This window comes from Drosophila bipectinata, chromosome 2R (assembly GCF_030179905.1).
Source record: "Drosophila bipectinata strain 14024-0381.07 chromosome 2R, DbipHiC1v2, whole genome shotgun sequence".
NCBI lineage: Eukaryota > Metazoa > Arthropoda > Insecta > Diptera > Drosophilidae > Drosophila > Drosophila bipectinata.
In genome coordinates, this window is record NC_091737.1 from 2,798,085 (window position 1) to 2,818,068 (window position 19,984).

The 19,984-nt window shown below is 36.2% G+C and overlaps 1 protein-coding gene across 1 annotated transcript in view; it reads left to right on the top strand.

The window, feature by feature from the left end:
* The window catches only part of DIP-lambda (Dpr-interacting protein lambda), a 292,234-nt gene that overhangs the window by 18,297 nt on the left and 253,953 nt on the right, over nucleotides 1-19,984 (top strand). The window contains exon 3 of the mRNA XM_043210436.2: nucleotides 5,935-6,053. Within this exon, the coding sequence (XP_043066371.1) occupies nucleotides 5,935-6,053 (119 nt within the window). The remainder of the gene's footprint in view (nucleotides 1-5,934; nucleotides 6,054-19,984) is intronic.

Below are 19,984 nucleotides of genomic sequence, written 5' to 3' on the forward strand. Positions count from 1 at the left end.
AACAAATGCACCAAGAATCTTTCAGAAAGCAATAGACGATATTCTAAGAGAACAAATAGGGAAAACATTATAATACATTAAAACATTATAATATTCTCAAACTCTATTGAACAACACTATACAGATCTAAACAAAATTATAAATATATTATTGAGGGCAAACATGAAAATCTCTTTAGAAAAATCTAAGTTTTTCAAACGCGAAACCCGTTTTCTAGGATACATGGTATCCTATAACGTCATTAAGACAGACCCAGAGAAAATTGAAACCATTAGAAAATATCCGCTTCCAGAAAATATTCGGGAACTAAGAAGTTTCCTAGGTTTTACGGGCTATTATAGAAAATTTGTTTTAAACTACGCCTACATTGCCAAACCTCTAACAAAATATCTTGGAGGTCATAATGGCAAAATCTCAAAAAGAATGTCAACAAAAATGTTAATTCAGCTGGATGAACCAGCAATTAAAGCTTTTAACGAGCTGAAAGAAAATCTCATTGCTCAAGTAGAACTAGTTCAACCGGACTATAATAAAAAATTTACCTTGACCACCGACGCTTCAGACGTCGCAAATGGTGCAGTTTTATCTCAAGAAGGAAAACCAATTACTTTTATTTCAAAAACCTTGTCTAAAACAGAACAAGCTTATGCGACTAATAAGAAGGAACTTTTAGCGATAGTATGGGCTCTTAAAAATCTAAGAAATTACTTATTCGGAGTTATTGGAATTGAAATTCAAACCGACCATCAAACTTTATCTTACACAATTTCGGATAAAAATCCCAATGTAGATATGAAAGGATGGTATTCTTTCATACAAAGTTTTACACCGAAAATAACATTTAAGCCCGGTACAACAAATGTAGTTGCAGACGCATTATCTCGAATTCAGATAAATAATATTACTAACAGCGACATAGAACAAACAGACCAGTCAGACTCAGATCAGAACACACAGCATTCAGCTGAAACTAGTTTTGAAAATGTAATATAAGAGACCCGTAAACCGTTAAATCAATTTAAACAACAACTGTTATTAACAACTGTTATATTAGGAATTCATTGTACCTTAGAGGACTTATTTCAAATTCAATTACCATTAAAAAATAATTTCACAAACACATTCCTTTTTACAAGAATCTTTCTACAAGACGCGGAAAACGAGGAAGATAAAGCTATAATAATAGAAGAAACACAAAGCCGTGCTCATAAGGGGCTAGAAGAGAATTACAAACAGATCAATAAATTATATTATTGGCCAAACTGTTTTAAAAAATTAAAAGAGTATATTAAAAATTGTATATTGTGTGATTTGTAACGAAAATAAATATAACAGGCACCCAATAAAAATTCCAATTGGGGAAACTCCAATTCCAAGTAAAGAAGGAGAAAATTTACACATTGACATACATTTCGCGCAAGATCTTAATTTCATAACTTGTATTGACGCTTACTCAAAATTTCTAGTAGTAAAAGAAATCCAAAATAATTTAAATATCGAAAATAAAGTAATGGAACTTCTTCAACATTTCCACAAGCAAAAGTAATAATGACCGATAATGAACCGAGCTTTACCTCGGCCCAATTTAAATCTTTCGCACAAAGGTGCAATTTAACTTTACATTACGCAGACCCGAGGCACAGCACGTCAAACGGACAGGTTGAAAGGGCACATTCTACATTAACAGAATTAGCTCGATGCATTAAAGAAGAATTTAATTTAACTGACTATTCCGAAATAATAATAAGAGCCGCTCAAGAATATAATCAGAGCATTCATTCTACAACGAACCAAAAACCTTTTGACGTATTATATAATAAAATAGAGCACGATAACATTCCTGAACTTTTGAAAAATACTCAAGAGAAAATGTTGGAAACACATAACGAAAACAGAAAAGAAAAAGAATATCATGTAGGACAGGTAGTCTATGAAAAGAATCACGGGGAAAGAAATAAACTTAAAACCAGATATAAAAAACAAATAGTTAAGGAAAATTTACCCAACAAAATAATAATCAACAATAGAAATAGAATTATTCACAAAGATAATATAAAATTCTAAGTATTTATATATTATCCTTTTTTTCTTTCCTTTCCCAGAAAATGTTTTATCAGGTGCTCATACTACACCTTATTTTATTAACAAAATCAGAAATAATTGACTATACAAGTCACGAATATCTTCTATTTAAGGACAATAAATACGTATTGACGTACGACTCATACGCAGATTTATTCCATGTAACTAACTTAAGCTTTTATAAAGAAATAATAAATTTGGAATCAGATAATATTAAAAGGGATACTAATAAAAGGTCACAATGGGAAATTAAATATGACATAAAAGTAATTGAACTAATTTTATCGCAATTAATATCAACTAGATCAAAAAGAGGGATAAATGAGTTAGGCACCGTCTGCAAATGGTTAGCTGGAACTCCGGACCATGATGATTTTATTACAATTCAGAATAAAATTAATGAATTAATTGAAAACAATAATAAGCAGTCTATTATCAATTCCCGATTATTCAAAGAAATAGAATCTCTTTCCGATGATTTTAAAAAAGTATTTATTGATCAAGATCTACTACTTCGAAAACATCGCTTGCGATTATTAACATTTGATCTGCAAAATTTAATTGACACAACCACTCTAGCAAAAATAGACGTTTTTAATACCAAAATTTTAAACAATGATGACATCTTGGAAATATTAAAAAATGAACAAAAACCAGTAATTATAGCTGATTTAATGGACATCTCTTCTTTTAAAATCGCATTGCATAAAGAACTTTTAATAATTTATATAAAATACCCAATAAAAAATTTCCAAATCGATGGAAAACTAGTATTAAGCAATCAAGTCGCAAAATGCGAAAATATTTTTTACGAAATGTCTAATTTTAAGAACGAACTTTTTAATAATTATTGCACTCTAAGTAACAAAAAAACTTGTTTTACCCGATTATTAAATGGTGAGAAATCAACCTGTAAAAAAATAAAAGAAAAAAATAAAAAAATTGACGTCATACAAGATGGTGCCATTCTTATAAATGGGAACAATATTGTTAACAACTCCCATTTAAACGGTTCGTTTTTAATAATATTTAATGGTACAACTAAAATTAATAATATCTCATATACCAATTTGGAAAATAAAATTCTTGAATACGTAACAACGAACCACTTCAAAAATTATGAAATATCCGATTACATATAATCAAATAACTCTGATCTTTCTTTAGATAATATAAACATTTTAAACCCTTTCGTTAAAATTAAGAATACTTAAATATCACTTAAATTTATATTATTAATTTTAATCATTACATATTTGATTCTTTCACTTATTATAAAACAAAAAAATGCTATATTATTTGCAACCAAAAAACATCGGCCTGATGAACCTGAAAAATCTATTAACCAAGAAAATTTTTTATCAGAATTAAGAGATCATTTAAACGAATTTCATATTGAATCGGGACGATCCAATCTCTGCATTTGCCTTTGGCTTTGTCTTTGGCTCAATTATCCAACCCATAAATCCAGGCCACTTATGGCTTTCCACTTATGAATTTTATAAACAATACTTTCAAACTCTGCATTTGCCTTCGGCTTTGTCTTTGGCTCTGAGGTCCGATCTCGGTTCCCCATAAAAAAATCAAAATCAAAAGTAAACATCAGCTTCCCTCCGAAGCCCAATCAATTACGCCTTTTGCGTTTCAAGTACCCACCAAATTGCATCGATCAGCTTAATCGAATTTCACAATAAGATGCGACAGTTTCATCTTAAGCCTCTAATCTAAACACAACTGATGGCCGAGGTTCTTTGGATCAGATTTAGTATTAAGAAGTCAGTCCTATTTTGATCGAGACCGCGAACGGTTGAAAAAAATATTTAAGAGAAATCAAAAGTGTCTTGTAATTGTTACGTTTAATAAATAAAGGCTTAACACCAAGTTGTGTAATTAAAAAATAAAATTTACATTTTTTTAATTCACCGAACTACAAACAATTTAACTTACAGATTCTATTTTGGTCAGTTTATTCAACATACAAAATTTTAGAACAATTGGCCGACTAAGTCCTATAGCTGCCATATACCTGAACGATCGGAAATGGTATTTGGTAGAAATACAAACTTTGGTACTTTTGAAGCTTGGGGCTTTTTTTTACATTTTTTATTGTAATCAATTATATTATGAGTTATATTATGTTAATTATTATACAATCAGTTATATTATGATATTCTTATAAGAGTCGACCAACTAAATCCGATGTTTGGGATATATATAGTCACATATAACTATAACTATAACCAAAGATTATCAGGTACATAGATGGGACATCAGGGCCCAAAACGGTTACCTTTTTTTGTCGAGCTTGTTGGTGACGGCGGAACGCACATGCATACGATTCTACTTTTAGAACTCTTTACATGTATCCGTTAACAAAAATATGAATCTTTGTATGTATGTGTGACTGGTCCCACGACGGCGTAGAAAGGTTTTGGCTTCCAAATTTCAATTTCAATTTCTCGTTTCTGTTTTCAATGCGCCGATGTGGTAGTTACAACAAATAGAAGAACAAATAGTATCTTAAATCGTGGCAGATCAAGACAGGGTGGTAGCTTAATGCATAGAGTAGATAATCTGTGTTTAATTTTTTTGTGTTCAAATCCTCGTAAGGACTTTGAACTTTTACTTTCTTTTATAATTTTTTTTTTTGTTATTTTTCTTTAATTGTAATATTTTTCTTTAATTTTACAATTGTAAAATTGTTTTATTCTTCAAATATTATTTTATTTTTATTTATTATAATTCTTTAAATTAATTAAATAATTATTTAAATATAAGTAAATTTAAAAAGAATCATAAAACTAAAACTTTGTCAAAATTGAAACAACCGCCCGCTAATGAAGTCGAACCCAGGACCCCATGAATAAGGATCGCGCACTATCCATCTAGGCTACCCTCGAAGTTGATTTTATGATACTTAAAATTGGTGTTAAAGGAGGCGCTAGAATCTATACCAAAAACAGAGTTGACGAGTAAGGATAGTAAAAGATATTTCTGATCTCTTTACTCTTACATTGGTTCGATTACATCGTTTCAAACTTTCATCGTTCCAAAGATGTTACGATCTAAAAATAGAATTCTCTCTCTCCCTATCTCATCTGCCAGGCGTTTGTCGTGGAACCCGCTCTCAAATGTTTTCATTATACAGCGGGTTCCACGACGGAAAAAATGAAAACATTTGAGAGCGGGTTCCACGACGCGGCCTGCCAAAATGCCGTAGAACCCGCACTTATAGACATTTTTACAGCGGGTTCCACTACGAACTGAGACGATGTTAAGGTGATTTTACAATTTTGTATTTTTTTTTATTGGATTATAAATTTAGGAAAACACATTAAAAGAATACAAATATAATATAAATAGATTTAAAATTCCACTGCTGGAACCCGCCATAGAACATTTTTCTTTGTATGAGATGTCCCATCTATGTACTTTATAATCTTTGTTCATACTGAGAGTCTAGCAACCTTCTCTTTGTCTAACACGTGAAACTCAACTAGAAATTGAGCCTTCTAAACATCAACTCATTTATAATCGACTTCGGACCGGGCTATAATAGCTTCTGGTCCCAAAAGACACGGAGGTCGAAGAAGATCTGGCACGTGTGGGACTTCTACTAAATTGGGTCCATCCGATACCGAAGCAGTGAGGCTTGCATATTTAGTATGTGCCACATTTCCACAAATTTGTAATTTTCATATAAACCACATAAATTTATACATAAATCAAAAAATTATTTCCTTGAAATAGAAAATGTAATTTTTTTTAAATTGTCGACATGTACGTTTTTTAATTAGGTACAAAAGTCATTATTTTCCTGCAGATACTTTTAAATAATGTTATTTTTTTTAGGACAAAGCGAAACCAATGACCTTGGTCCCGAATTTTTAGCTCAATTGACTAATTTTACAGTACCCCAAGGACGAGACATATCATTTACTTGCGTTGTGGACAACTTAGGACCATATAGGGTAAGTACTCTAGCTACCACGCCCGATCTGTTTCCAATGTTCAAAATAGGCGTTATTAAAGGGGCTTGTTACAAGAAATCACCTGCAAAAACCCGATACGCAAAGTATCGGATTCACCCAGGATATTACTACTTTTGTTCATATTTACAGTACAAATAACTTGAAAATCATTTTATATTAGTTTAACCATCTTTTTAGCAATAATGGGATTCGGTCGTTATTATTCAAACTGACCACATGTAAATGCTTGGTCATGTTGTAAAACGATTATCGATACATCGCATAATGATGGATTTTGTTTTTGGATCTAAAATTTAGAATTTAGATTCTAATTGGAGATTTAAAATACTTTCTTTCGAACAAGAATGTAGCTGAGTAAATGTGCAATCTTTTATTGAACAATTTAATCTATAATAATAGTCTTCTGATCCAGGCCGTACTGACATGTGTACTGCGTGCAAAGGAAAGAGGGGTATGTGTTAAATTAATAGCTTTAAAATTGAGAGACAAGTTCGCGTAAAAACAGATAGTCAAAGCGACGGACAGGCTTCGACTCACTAGGTGATCCTGATCAAGAAGATACACAATGTTTTTTCGGACATAAGTTACGTTTTTGAATCGTATAATCGTAGGAGAATCCGTTTCGACTTATATACTGCGGCAAAGAAAAAAAAGGGTGTGTGCCAAGTTTCAAGACGATAGCTTTAAAACTGAGAGACTAGTTCGCGTAGAAACGGACAGACAGACAGACGGACATGCTCATATCAACTCAGGAGGTGATCCTGATCAAGAATATATATACTTTATAGGGTCGGAGATGTCTCCTTCACTGCGTTGCACACTTTTGGACAAAATTATAATACCCTCTGCAAGGGTATATAAAACAGGCATACACCCGAAATCATGGGTGTTTGCAGACACCCGCACTTTTTTGAATGGTAAGTAGTTATACCCGTGCACCAAAGAATATAAATAATTTTAACTGCATATCATGCACAATAGATTAATTTTTAATGTTGCGTACCAAAAATTTTCATAGATGGCGATACTGCGAAAAAATCTGTTAAAAACTGCTGTTGATATTAACATTTGCATGAGCTTAGAATTTACGATTTTTTGGTGCGATTTTAAAAACGCGAATACTGAAAATTTTATGGACAAAATCAAAAGTATTGAAATGAATACTTTTCAATGTGGTTTGTATTATGTGTTTGTGTATGTGAAGTGTCCAAAAAACTTGTGTTTTCTTTTTAATAAAGAGAAAATGTAAGTAGTCTAGCAAAAGAAATTTTTAGAACTAAATCACATTTTTAAAAAGAGATTTAAGCCAAGTCAAAACGAGTCGAACATTGTAATTTAGTCCATGTTGTAGATTGTTTAATTTTTTTCATATGAGTGAAATATGAATATGAAATATGATGCATTTCTATGCGCTTTTGGAGAAATTCATAATTTAATGAGGCAACCTCAAAACCTTTAATGTGAATCTGTTAGCTGTGAGACTAGTGCAAAGCCGATTTGAATTAAAAAAAAATTAAAAATTTTTAATTTAAAAAAAAAAATCACACCTATTTTTCCAAAAGAAGACAATGGCTTTATAAAACACTAAAATAGAACCAAATTGAAATATCTTGCTTAGTTCTTTAGTTAGCAAGTTATTTTTAAATAGGGCGCGGTGCCACGCCCACAATTTTTTCAAATATGAGGTCTTTTGACCATATAAACTCAAATCAAAAATCAAAATCTAAATATCTTGCTTAGTTTTTGAGTTAGAATGTGCTAGAAAGTTAAAAAATCTTAAATCTATTGACCATGTGAACTCAAATCAAAAATTAGAACTTAAATATCTTGTTTCGTTCTTGAGATATTATTTTTTGCCAGAAAAAGTGGTCATATTTCCTCCCACTTCCCCATAGATAGTTTTTTATGAGCCTTGTATAATAAAGTGCCCAAAAAAGAAAACGGTCTTGAAAACGGTCGCTCTTTAAGAGGGTAAATTTTCGAGTCTAATATGACTCTTTTTTGACACAGAAATAAGTGCTTTCACCCTCCTAATTAAGCACAGAAAATGCTCATATGATAAAAGTATAATTTTTAGGCATCTAATCGCCACTAAAAAGGATCATTTCAGACACTTAATTGAAACATTTTTTTGGAATATTTTAAGTAATTAAATTCAGTTTTTTTTTATTTGTTTTAAAGTAAATCCTAATTATATTAATTTTTTAGTTTTCCTTATTTACATTCTGCTTATTTGTATAATATTTTACTCTGTCTGTTTAGTCGTAACTTGTTTTAAAAAAATAATATGTGAGGGAAATACGTAGAACTCTACGCAAGCTACGAGCAAATAAAATAACCCCCAACGAGCCCGAGCTGCAAGATATCTACGTGTGTTCCTTACTCCCATACTTATGAGAAATATTTGAATTGTACCGCTTAAAAATATTATCGCTCTGTTAAGTACTCGTTCTTGTTAGTCGCTGCGACGCAGTTTCGAAGGAAAGAATAGAAGGAGCAGATAGAAACCAGTAATAAATGAACTTCCATTGAATTCGGTTGATGCGTTTCTACTGGGACCATAGTTGCTGGCCTGAAACAGGCATTTTCGCAGTTTGCCATTTGGAGCAAACAATTTTTGGCGCCCCCGGGTGGACTCAGAAGGACGTATCATCATATATATATAGCAGATCAGCTATACGTCCATCCGCAATCTCAGTTTGGGCTTGTACTCGACCGCTTGAATTCATCGTTCATATAGCAGATCAGCTTTACATATATACATTCACCGTGGAATCTCAGTTTGGGCTTGTACTGGACACGCCGCTGGATTTCGCTAATCGCTAAGTAACAAATTGATAGCATTTTGGTAAATGAACTACATACATAAGCCTGCAAATATCAGCCAAGGCGTAAGTTTTGAGGCAAACACGTGCCAAGATTACAGGTTGGTTCTTTAGTTGCTTGGTGCCGTTCTTTCTCTCTTCACATGCACATACCATCGCACACATCACACACACATACATACAGCAAAAATACAGTTCATCGATCAGAGGGAGCTTTGAAAATCGTTGCAGCACCTTAATTGCGCTTAGCCCGAGTTTTGTGGATTCGAGTTGTTCAATTTGTCTCTCTGCTGTAGAGTAACGGCTCACGCTTGCACTTCAGCTCCCATACAATTCGGCTACAGTTATAACAAAGTTCCAAAGTTAAAATAAGTTCAATCAATAACCTATCGTAACACTAGATAACTGTGCTTTCTACTTGAGAATTCAATTTCAATTAAATCAGTGGGTGGCAAAGATTCACTTATATTGACATTTTAGCGTAAAATTGCATCATGGCTCCGAAGCGACGTTTAAGTCGTCAGCAAAGTTCAAGTGTACATGATGTCAATGATGGCAACGATCGTGCTAATTCATTACTCTTGAAAGTGTAAAGGGTGACATAGACCGCATGGGAGAGTTTATGAGATTTTAAACAATTACATAAATCGTGCATTTAACCTTCAAGAGGAAATTGAGTCCATTAATCCGGTATTGTCCTCGCGAGCTGAGCTTGAGGATAAGTGTGTTGCCACAAAATCTCTTTATATGTCAGCTAGTGCACAGAATCAAAGACCACCGTTACTTAACTCGACCCTTAATACCACAAGCTTCCACAATCAAACTTTACCTCGAATGAATTTACCCAAGTTTTCCGGATGCTAATCAGAGTATAAGAACTTTATTGGTTTATTCACTAGTCTCATAGATAGCGATCCAACTCTTAGCGACGTCGAAAAATTTAATCACCTGTTGTCATGTCTGGAGAAAGAAGCGTTGGGGACCGTGAAAGCATACCAAATAACTGAGACCAATTACCCAAAGGCACTAGCCGCCTTAAATCGGGTGTACGACAATCAGTGTTTAATTTTTTTTCATTGTATTTCACGCCTCTTCGACATTCCCTCAATGCATGGTCCGTCCGCCTTGTCACTGCGTCACATGATAGATACTGTCACAGCTATCTACGAATCCTTGCTTTCACTACGCAGTGACAAAGTAATAGCAAATGCAATGCTCATACACATCATCATGACCAAAGTGGATGCAAAAACTAAGTCTAAATGGGAAGAAAGTTTAGACTTTCAAGGAAAGGGCATTCCGTTCTTTCGTGTCAATCCTCTAAGTGCCGCGCGTGTTCGAAGCCACATCATTCACTGCTTCATAGATACAGCTCCGACTCTTCACCGTCAGAGTTAGCTTCCACTTAAAAGCCGATTGTGACACAACCTTTGACCACCTCTGCCGTCCACCACGCGATGACAGCCGACTCAAATCAAATTGTATTAGCTACAGCCCTTGTTAACATTACAGGTAGCAATGGTCAAATGGACATTGCTCGTGTGCTTTTAGATTCCGGGTCACAGGTAAACTTTATAACAGAGGAGTTATCCAAAATTCTAAAACTTAAGCGCGATCGAAATGACACAAACCTTCTTGGAATAGGTCAATCAGCTGTATTAGCTCGCCATGTAGTTGAAGCAACTATACACTCCCGAACACAGGCATTTCAATTGGAAGCTGAACTTATTGTTCTAAAGTCAATATAATCGTCCCAACCAGAAAAGGCAGTTCAAGTGTTAGACTGGAACCTTCCTGACAACATAAAGTTAGCTGATCCACTGTTCCACAAACCTCAGAGAATTGACATATTGCTTGGTGCTGACGCATTTTTCGAGTTGTTAAAGGAAGGGAAATTCAAGCAGTAAACATATGGTCCAGTCCTACAAAATTCCGTTTTTGGATGGATCGTATCAGGTCGGTGCAAGTCATCAAAAACAAATTTCAAACAGGCTACCTCAATGTTGAGCGCGGTTCAAGATCATTGCAGTGTAGACATGTTGATTCGAAAATTCTGGGAAATAGAAAGTCTCCCGAGCATTGCACAGAATAAACTTTACACTCCGGAGCAAATTACGTGCGAAAAGGCATTCATCGAGAGTATTGTTCGGTTACCCTCCGGCCGACTTCAAGTTTCATTGCCATTTAAGTCCAGCCCTATTTGTCTCGGCTCGTCGTTTGAAATCGCAAAAAGGCGATTCTTAGCACTAGAAAGGAGGATTTCCAATAACCCAGAAATAAATTCCATGTACGTTGGCTTTATAAAGGAGTACATTTCCTTAGGGCACATGACGTCGGTCAATGATGAAATTCCTACTGAGCATCATTTCTTCATTCCTTATCAATGTGTGCTCAGACCGCAAAGTTCAAGCACTAAACTTAGAGTGGTTTTCGATGCATCGAGTAAGACAAGCTCTACAGTGTCATTGAACGAATTGCTGATGATCGGACCAACTATACAGCCGTGTCTATACGCGACATTGCTAAGGTTTCGTTTTTGCAAATACGCTATTACAGCAGATATCGTCAAAATGTATAGACAAGTCGAAATAACTGAATCCCATCGTAATTTTCAACTAATAGTATGGAGACAGTATAAGGATGAAAAATTACAAGTCTATCGCTTGAATGCCACTACATACGGCACGGCCTGCACGCCGTTCTTAGCTATCCGCTGCCTCAAGTACCTCAGTGAGATATATTCAGTTTCCCACCCTCTAGGATTCTTAGTCTTATCGAATAGCTTCTATGTTGACGATCTTTTGTCAGGCGCGGATACAATCGAAGAACTTACGTCGATGCGAAACGAAGTAGTTGAAATCTTAGGCTCGGCCGGGCTTGTTCTTTCGAAGTGGGCAACCAACTGTGAGCAGTTAATAGATCTTAATCAGTCTACAGATGTATCTGTCGGGGAGCACGAAGATACAAAGGCGTTAGGCCTCGTTTGGAACCCAAAACATGACATCTTTAAGTTTTCTTCGCGAGAGATGTGTACAAGCCATGCTCCAACAAAAATATCTACGTTGTCCATTACTGCTCGCCTATATGATCCTCTCGGGCTTATTTGTCCTGTTGTCACAAAGGCCAAAATTCTTATACAACAGAATGGCTGCTTAAGATAGAGTGGGATGATCCAATTCCTGAAAGCCTTCAGCAGAAATGGCAATTGATCACAATTGGTTTGGAAGAGTTGGATATATTGACAATTCCAAGGCATGTAGGTACGACAAAAAATACCGTATGTCAAATACATGGCTTTGCGGATGCCTCAACTGAGGCATACGGATGTTGCCTGTACATCCGTGTCGAACATCCACATGGTGTGGAAGTTAAATTGCTTACTGCAAAATTAAGAGTGGCCCCTCTGAAATCAAAGTCCGTACCACGACTGGAGCTTTGCGCGGCGCACTTGCTAGCCAACTTGTGGGAAGAAGTTCGTCCATTGATCGACTCTCCAGTTAAACGAGTTGTAATGTCATCCGATTCAGAAATCGTCTTGTATTGGCTGCAAACACATCCTTCAAAACTAAAAACCTTTGTTGCCAACCGCGTCAGTGAGATTCAAGAGATAACCTCATCGGCTAGTTGGCGCCATGTACCCACTGACAGCAATCCAGCAGACTTTCCATCTCGGGGTTGTACAGTTAATGAATTTAAAAATTCATTTTGGTTTGATGGTCCCCACTTTTTGACTCAAGATCAAAGGCGTTGGCATCAAAATACAAAAATTCAGCAAATCAACACTGACGAAGAGTTAGAGATTTAGAATATTACTACTAGCCACGTTACAACACAACTCGAGCCGAATCCGATAGAGAAAATTCCTACGATTCGTTAACGCAACAAAATCTCGCTCGTGGTCTTCGCTAAATCCTACCCCGGTTGAGCTCGGCTCGGCCTTCTTACTTGTTGTAAGCGTCATCCAGCAAAATGCATATAAAAGTGAACTCATAAAATTACAAAAATCAGTTAAATTGCCAGACTCACTTCAAAAATTAAGTCCATTTGTTGTGACTGAATCAATCGGAAAGCTTGAGGTGTCTTTGTTGCGATTAGGAGGTCGATTGTTCAATGCACAGTTAAGCTACAGCGTAAAGTTTATGCCAAAGGGCAACAGATTCGTGAGTTTATACATTCAACATCTGCATAGAACACACTGTCATGCAGGACCCAGAGCATTGGTTGGTCTTATTCGCCAAGCAATATGGCACATAAATGTTAGGCGCGATTGTAGCGCGGTCGTACGACAATGTGTACATTGCTATCGATACAAGCCAAAATTAGCTTCACAAATAATGGGTAACTTACCAGCCGACCGTTGTTAGGAACAAGGCCGTTTGCAATTAGTGGAGTTGACTTATTTGGGCCGATTCCTATCGCTAGGAATTCGTGGCAAGCCTCCAATCAAGATATTTGTCGGAAGACGTGGACCCATCGAGAAATTGTATTGCGATAACGCCACGAATTTCTCATGCTCGTCTCGCATCATACATGACCTAATGAGAAAATTGGAAACCCATAAGGACGCAATGACAGCCTTTGGAGCACCTCGTCGATTCCAATTTATCTTCATCCCTCCCAGAGCCCCACATTTTGGAGGGCTTTGGGAGGCGGCCGTTAAATCGGCTAAACACTTGTTTCTCCGAGCTGTGGGTAACGTGTTACTAAAAGAAGACGAGCTCCAGAAGGTGATCGTAGAAGTTGAAGCAGTGCTGAATTCGCGGGCGATTATCGCTGACGGCTCAAGCCCAAACGATGGTGAAGCTATAACCCCTGGGCACCTCCTCGTCGGGACCAGCTTGGCGACCTTGCCTCCAGCATCCGCTCAGGAAAATGTGGAACCGAAGTTATCGTTTCTTCAGCGCTGGCATCTGGTGTCTGCGATAAAACAACGCTTTTGGCAGGATTGGTCTCGAGACTACTTGTTAAGCTTACAACAACGCGTGAAATGGAATAAGGAGTCGCCAAATGTAACTGCTGGAACCGTTGTCGCAATTCAGGAGGACAATCTGCCACCTCAGACATGGCTTTTGGGCATCATCACTGAAACGATTACAGGTGCTGATGGAAGGGTCCGAGTGGCCATCGTAAAAACTAAAAATGGAATCTACAAACGTGCTATCCATAGACTAGAACCATTACCTATCAATTGAAGTCCTTCGGCCATTCAACGCGGCCGATGTTTAGTCGTAATTTGTTTAAAAAATAATATGTGAGGGAAATACGTAGAACTCGCAACTTGGGCTACTTAGCTATGTGACGGGGCATAGCAAGCTACGAGCAAATAAAATAACCCCCAACTAAGTACTCGTTCTTGTTACTCGCTGCGTCGCAGTTTCGAAGGAAAGAATAGAAGGAGCAGATAGAAACCAGTAATAAATGAACTTCCATTGAATTCGGTTGATGCGTTTCTACTGGGACCATAGTTGCTGGCCTGAAACAGGCATTTTCGCAGTTTGCCATTTGGAGCAAACACTGTCTTTAGCGGTTTGAAACCATTTGCTTGTTATTATGGAAAATTGCTTGTCATCAACGGCAAATTTTTGATTAAAAGCACCTTAAAAGAGTAAAAAAACGTTATTTTAAAGGATTGAAAAATTGATAAAAGTAAAATATTTTAAGTGTAACAATTCTTACTTCTCATGGCTGCCGTTATCGTCATGCTCATGACACATTTCTTAGCGTGAGTATTCCACGAATACACATTTCCACGAATACATCAGTGCAACCTCATCCAAAAGTATTTTCTGAAACATCATGCGCAAAAATTTGGCAGGATCAGAAATATTATAATTTTTCATTTCTGATTCCTATAACAGAAATGGAAACATAAAAAAAAACGACTGCACCTTATGGAAAATTACAGAGCATTTTTAAGTTTTAAGCAAATTTAAGTTATCCTAACCAGTTGTTACAACATACTGCTCCCAATGTCCGAAAAAAATGAATTTGAGAAAATTTCACCGAAAAGAAAAGTAAAGCAAAGCAGAAAAGCACCGTAACTTTAAGCGAGCTTTTTATTTTGTACTTTTTTTACCGTTTCTCCGAATATCCGGAGAGAACTCAAATTTGCTCAGAAAAGGCTCTTATTTATGTGCCTACTCAGGAAACACTCTCAAAATCGGCTTTTTTCGGGTACATAATTTTGAGCCTTCCTAATTTTGCTTGCTGGGCTATAGTGCAGTGGTCGGCACCCCAATACATTGATATGATTTAAACGCTTTAGTATTAGTAACGAAAAGCAGAAAGTATGCTGTATACATGACGTTTCACACATTAATACTGTGTGTGTGGCAGAGCTCGGGCAGAGAAATTTCCTATGCCCTCGGGATACGGCCGTGCCGACCACTGCTTAATAGGGTCAGATATGTCTCGTTCACTGTGTTGCTCACTTTTGACCAAAATGATAATACCTCATGTCAGGGTCTACAAAAATTTGTGTGTGTTTAGTCAAATTATCCTATCGTCCAAATTTTATAAGGATCTGTCAATTATTACAAATTTTTAATAAATAAGGTGACAGTGACAAAAAACAAAACAAAGAAGTAGCTCGTGACGTGTGAGTGTTAAGTGTTAAATCAATTCACCGCAGGTCCCTGGCAGGTCCGTTCCATTACCTTCATCGAAAGCTACATGTCTTGCACCGGCATCGACTAAAAGGGAAAAGTGTCAAAAGGATTTATCATAAGAAAGAACCGCAGCTATTTGTGCAATAAAATTTGAGGAAAGACAAATTAAATCCATCTGAAATATTGCACCCTCCTGTCAATTCTTGGCGCATAAGAACTAGTAGAGCTGTTAGTGCAGAATTTTAAACAAGATTTACTGCTGTCTGCTGCCGTTTGTACAGCTGTGTTCGTAAAAATGGCAGTGCTTATGACATAAATGTTTAAGATCGAAAAATCACTAATATAAAGCTAAAGTATGGACATATCGCCTTAGTTGGTCGCAAGCCGACTTTTTCTCGGCCGCTCGACTTCAACGGGGTTATTTTAAGAGAGCTTCAACTTCGCAATCACTATGTCGGGCCGCCCTCTCCGCTATCGAGAGCTTTAGCTTCGCGTATGTCTAATCGGGCCGTGCTCTCTGTCCATATTATTAGTCACTGCTTAGAACCATAAACTGGATAATACACAATACTTAAATTCGGCCTTTTTTTTTGGAGCGGATTTATGGTATTGAAAACCCTCAATGACCAAATACAAAATATATTTATTATTAATTATGTTAACATTTGTTTCAGTCTAATTACTTCATTTTTTTCGAAAATATAGATAATAACAAAATAATATCGACAAAATGTGATGTTCATGATAATAGCAGTGTTAAATAAAAAAAATTAATTATTAAATCAAAAAATTTAAAAATTCAACAAATCTTAAAAACTACTCAATACAAATAACAACAAGAAAGGAAAGCTAACTTCGGGCAGAGCCGCAGTTCATATAGCCTTGCAGTTAAAACCGGATATATATCGCAAACATCGGATATAGTTGGCCGATCCTTATGAGAATATGATAACATAACCCAATTTATTATAATACAGAATCTAAAAAAATCCCAAACTTCTATCTTCAAAAATACCAAAGTTGGTATTTCTACCAAAAACCGGCGGATTAACTGACCGAAAATATAATCTGTACTAAGTTCCAGCTTTCTATCTTCAAAAACACGAAAGTTGGGTCATTTCCCATCGTTCAGTTATGTGGCAGCTATAGAACATAGATGGGCACGAAATCTAACGGTCGGAGCCGCAGCTCGGCCAGATAACAAATTACAAAAACCACCACCGTCGCGATGGTTGTCGTCGCGTTGTGCGCAAACGCACCCTTAATACTTGTTGTTGCAAACTCGGGACCACGGTGTCGGGCCCGCTACCTGCCTCGGAATTTTTGTAGCATTTTTTTTTGTTAATCTTCCCGCCTCACTGACCGCGCGACTTGATCGTCTGCCCCGATTTGCTGGCGCAAAAATTACGAATAACGGGGGGAGCCGCGAGAGCCCGAGGAGCCATGGGCTTGCCCATCTATGCTGTGGAATATAGTCGGCCGATCCTTACGAAATTTTGCATGTCGTATTATTTTGCCAAAAATAGTTCTCTTACTCTAAAAACACCGAAGTAATACCATTTCCATCAATCAGTTATATGGCAGCTATAGGATATAGTCGGCCGATCCCGGTCGTTCCGACTTATATACTGCGTGCAAAGGAAAAAAGGGTGTGTGCAAATTTCAAGTCGATAGGTTTAAAACTGAGAGACTAGTTTGCGAAGAAGCAGACAGACGGACAGACAGACGGACAAAAGGACAGGCTTATATCAACTCACGAGGTGATCCTGATAAAGAATATAAATACTTTATAGGGTTGGAGATGTCTCCTTCACTGCGTTGCACACTTTTGACCAAAATTATAAGCAAGGGTATAAAAATTATGAAAATAAACTAATATTATGTCGTAACGCCTTTACTGGCTACAACAGCTTCACACCTACGTGGCATGGAGTCCACCAAGTCCTGACAATGCTTGACGGGAAACTGCGCACCCGCGTCCTGTACAAATTGCCAACGCTGACGCTTTGAAAAAATATTAAATCTTAGGTACCAGCAAGTGACCGAAAGCGAATTTAGCGTTACTATCACCGAATGAAAATCCTCCTTCAGCGCTCAATCCTGATGGCTTTTCTGCATCTCATGCTTTGTATGCGTCATTCCTAGAAAGGGTTTCGTTACCGACGTCGATCGTAAGCGTTCGAATTAAAAAATGGCGAACACATATTGGACCGAGATTTACTTGGCCCTAGGTCACAACTGAACCTCATTACTGAAGATCTAGCTTAACGTTATTGCTTGTTTAAGCAGACCCATATTTTTAGAAACTTCAGCGGATTTGGTCCGTCGGCCAAATTAGATAGCGCCCGAACCATCCCATTCGGCAAAAAACTTTCCTTGTATGAATAGTATCGGAAAAATATATGGCTAATTCCAAAACTCCTAGCCTGAATTGACAAAAACCAAAAATTGCCCAAATCGATAGATAGCAAATTAAAAATTCTGGTGGTTGGAAGAAGCACCAACTTCTAAATAGCTTTTCTCACCTGAACAAGAGTATTGTGAATAACTTTTTAAGAAGAATACTGTAGTACTGCGTTCAGGTTGATGTGCAGTCATTTCACATTTAAATTTAGACATTTAAATCGGATGCAAGCGTTTTTGGAAACTCATTCAAGGTATCTAAACGCCGTTTTTTGTCACTTGAGGGAAGATTATCTTGAGATCTAAATTAAAAAAAAAAATCGATTTAAAATTTATGGCAGATAACGACCCCTTAGTTCATATGCCTCCTACAAGCAATAATGTTCTTGCTACCCCACACTATGTCATACCCCATCGGTGTATCTTACCGCCTCAACGCATATCAACCAAGGTTAAGATAAGGTTTTTTCGCGGTCTTTCAAAATTGTGGGCAGGCTAGCATTCCAGCATTTATCACAAAACTTCAAGACCCAGACGGCCGAGGGGCGCTCAAGAAACGATTTATCAAATTAAATAAAAAAGACAGAAAGATAACTAAGAGGAATTAGGTGAAAATTTAAAATAAGTGTTTTTATATTTGACGGACCAAAAGAAGGATGATAGGGTAAAGTCTATTGTAGTTTGAACCAAAGATTATACAATACATACTACTAGATGGGACATAATGGCCCATAACGGTCCACTTTTTTCTTTCAGCTCTTTCGTCAAATTGAATTTAATAAAAATTACCTGGGGTGTCAAAAAAAAAATTTTAACTTAAAAAAAAATATTAAATCTATTAAAAAAAGTATTAAGGACCAGGTTAATAAATAATATTGTAAGTTTAGACATAGTTGGAAACTGGTACATATTACTAAATTAATTATATTTAAGAAAAACTCCTAAAAAATTTTAATTTGTCTATGGTATTAGATGCGAGAAGAAGGCATCTCCGACCCTATAAAATATATATATTCTTGATCAGGATCACCTCCTGAGTTGAAATAAGCATGTGCGTCTGTCCGTCTGTCTGCTTCTACGCAAAATAGTCTCTCAGTTTTAAAGCTATCGACTTGAAACATTGCTTCCACCCTTCTTTCCTTTGCACGCAGTATATAAGTCAGAACTACCGGGATCGGCCAACTATATCCTATAGCTGCCATATAACTGAACGATCGGAAATGGTATTTGGTAAAAATACCAACTTTGGTATTTTTGAAGATAGAAGCTTGGGACTTTTTTTTTAGATTTTTTATTGTAATCAATTAGTTATATTAAATCCGATGATTGCGATGTATATCCAGTTCTAACTGCAAGGGTATATCAACTTCGGCTCCGCCCGAAGCTAGCTTTCCTTTCTTGTTTTGGAATGAAAAGCTGTGTTTAATCCTGCATGAAATCTAGAAGTCATTTTCCTTTCCAAAAATGTTTAAAATTTCCGTTCTTGAATTTTCCTCCGATAAGTACTTGAAAAAGGAAGCTATTCAAAAATTAAATTCGGATGCGGCGTCAAACACAATAAAAAAAAGTATATATCTTGGGAAAAAATGATTACAAAGATATCAATCGATTCGGCTTCAAAAAAAAGAACACTTCAAAAACTGTATATAATTGATACTGTCAATTATATTATATAATTGATACCGATACTGATACTAATTGATACTCAAAAAGTATACAATTGATTCCATTTAGAACGTTAGTCCAGGAGCAAAAACGTTTTCCAAATTACTTTAAATTAGACAACCCAAGGAGTACTCCCCAGAGGAATGATGCCCCACGTAAAAACCCTTTACCGATGGGCTCCTATGAAACAACTACAACCTGGTTTTCCAAATAATTCCTTTGAAAAATTTAAAAAAACTACATAATAAAATAATGATTCTCAAGTCGTTCTTGTGATGGACATAATGGCTAATAGAAAAGAGTTGAGGTATAATGTTAATTTATATTTAATTTATATGGTTTTGAGTGCATAGGACGACAAAGAAATAACAAAGTTGCTAACGATACTTGCGTATTTTTAATAAAATCA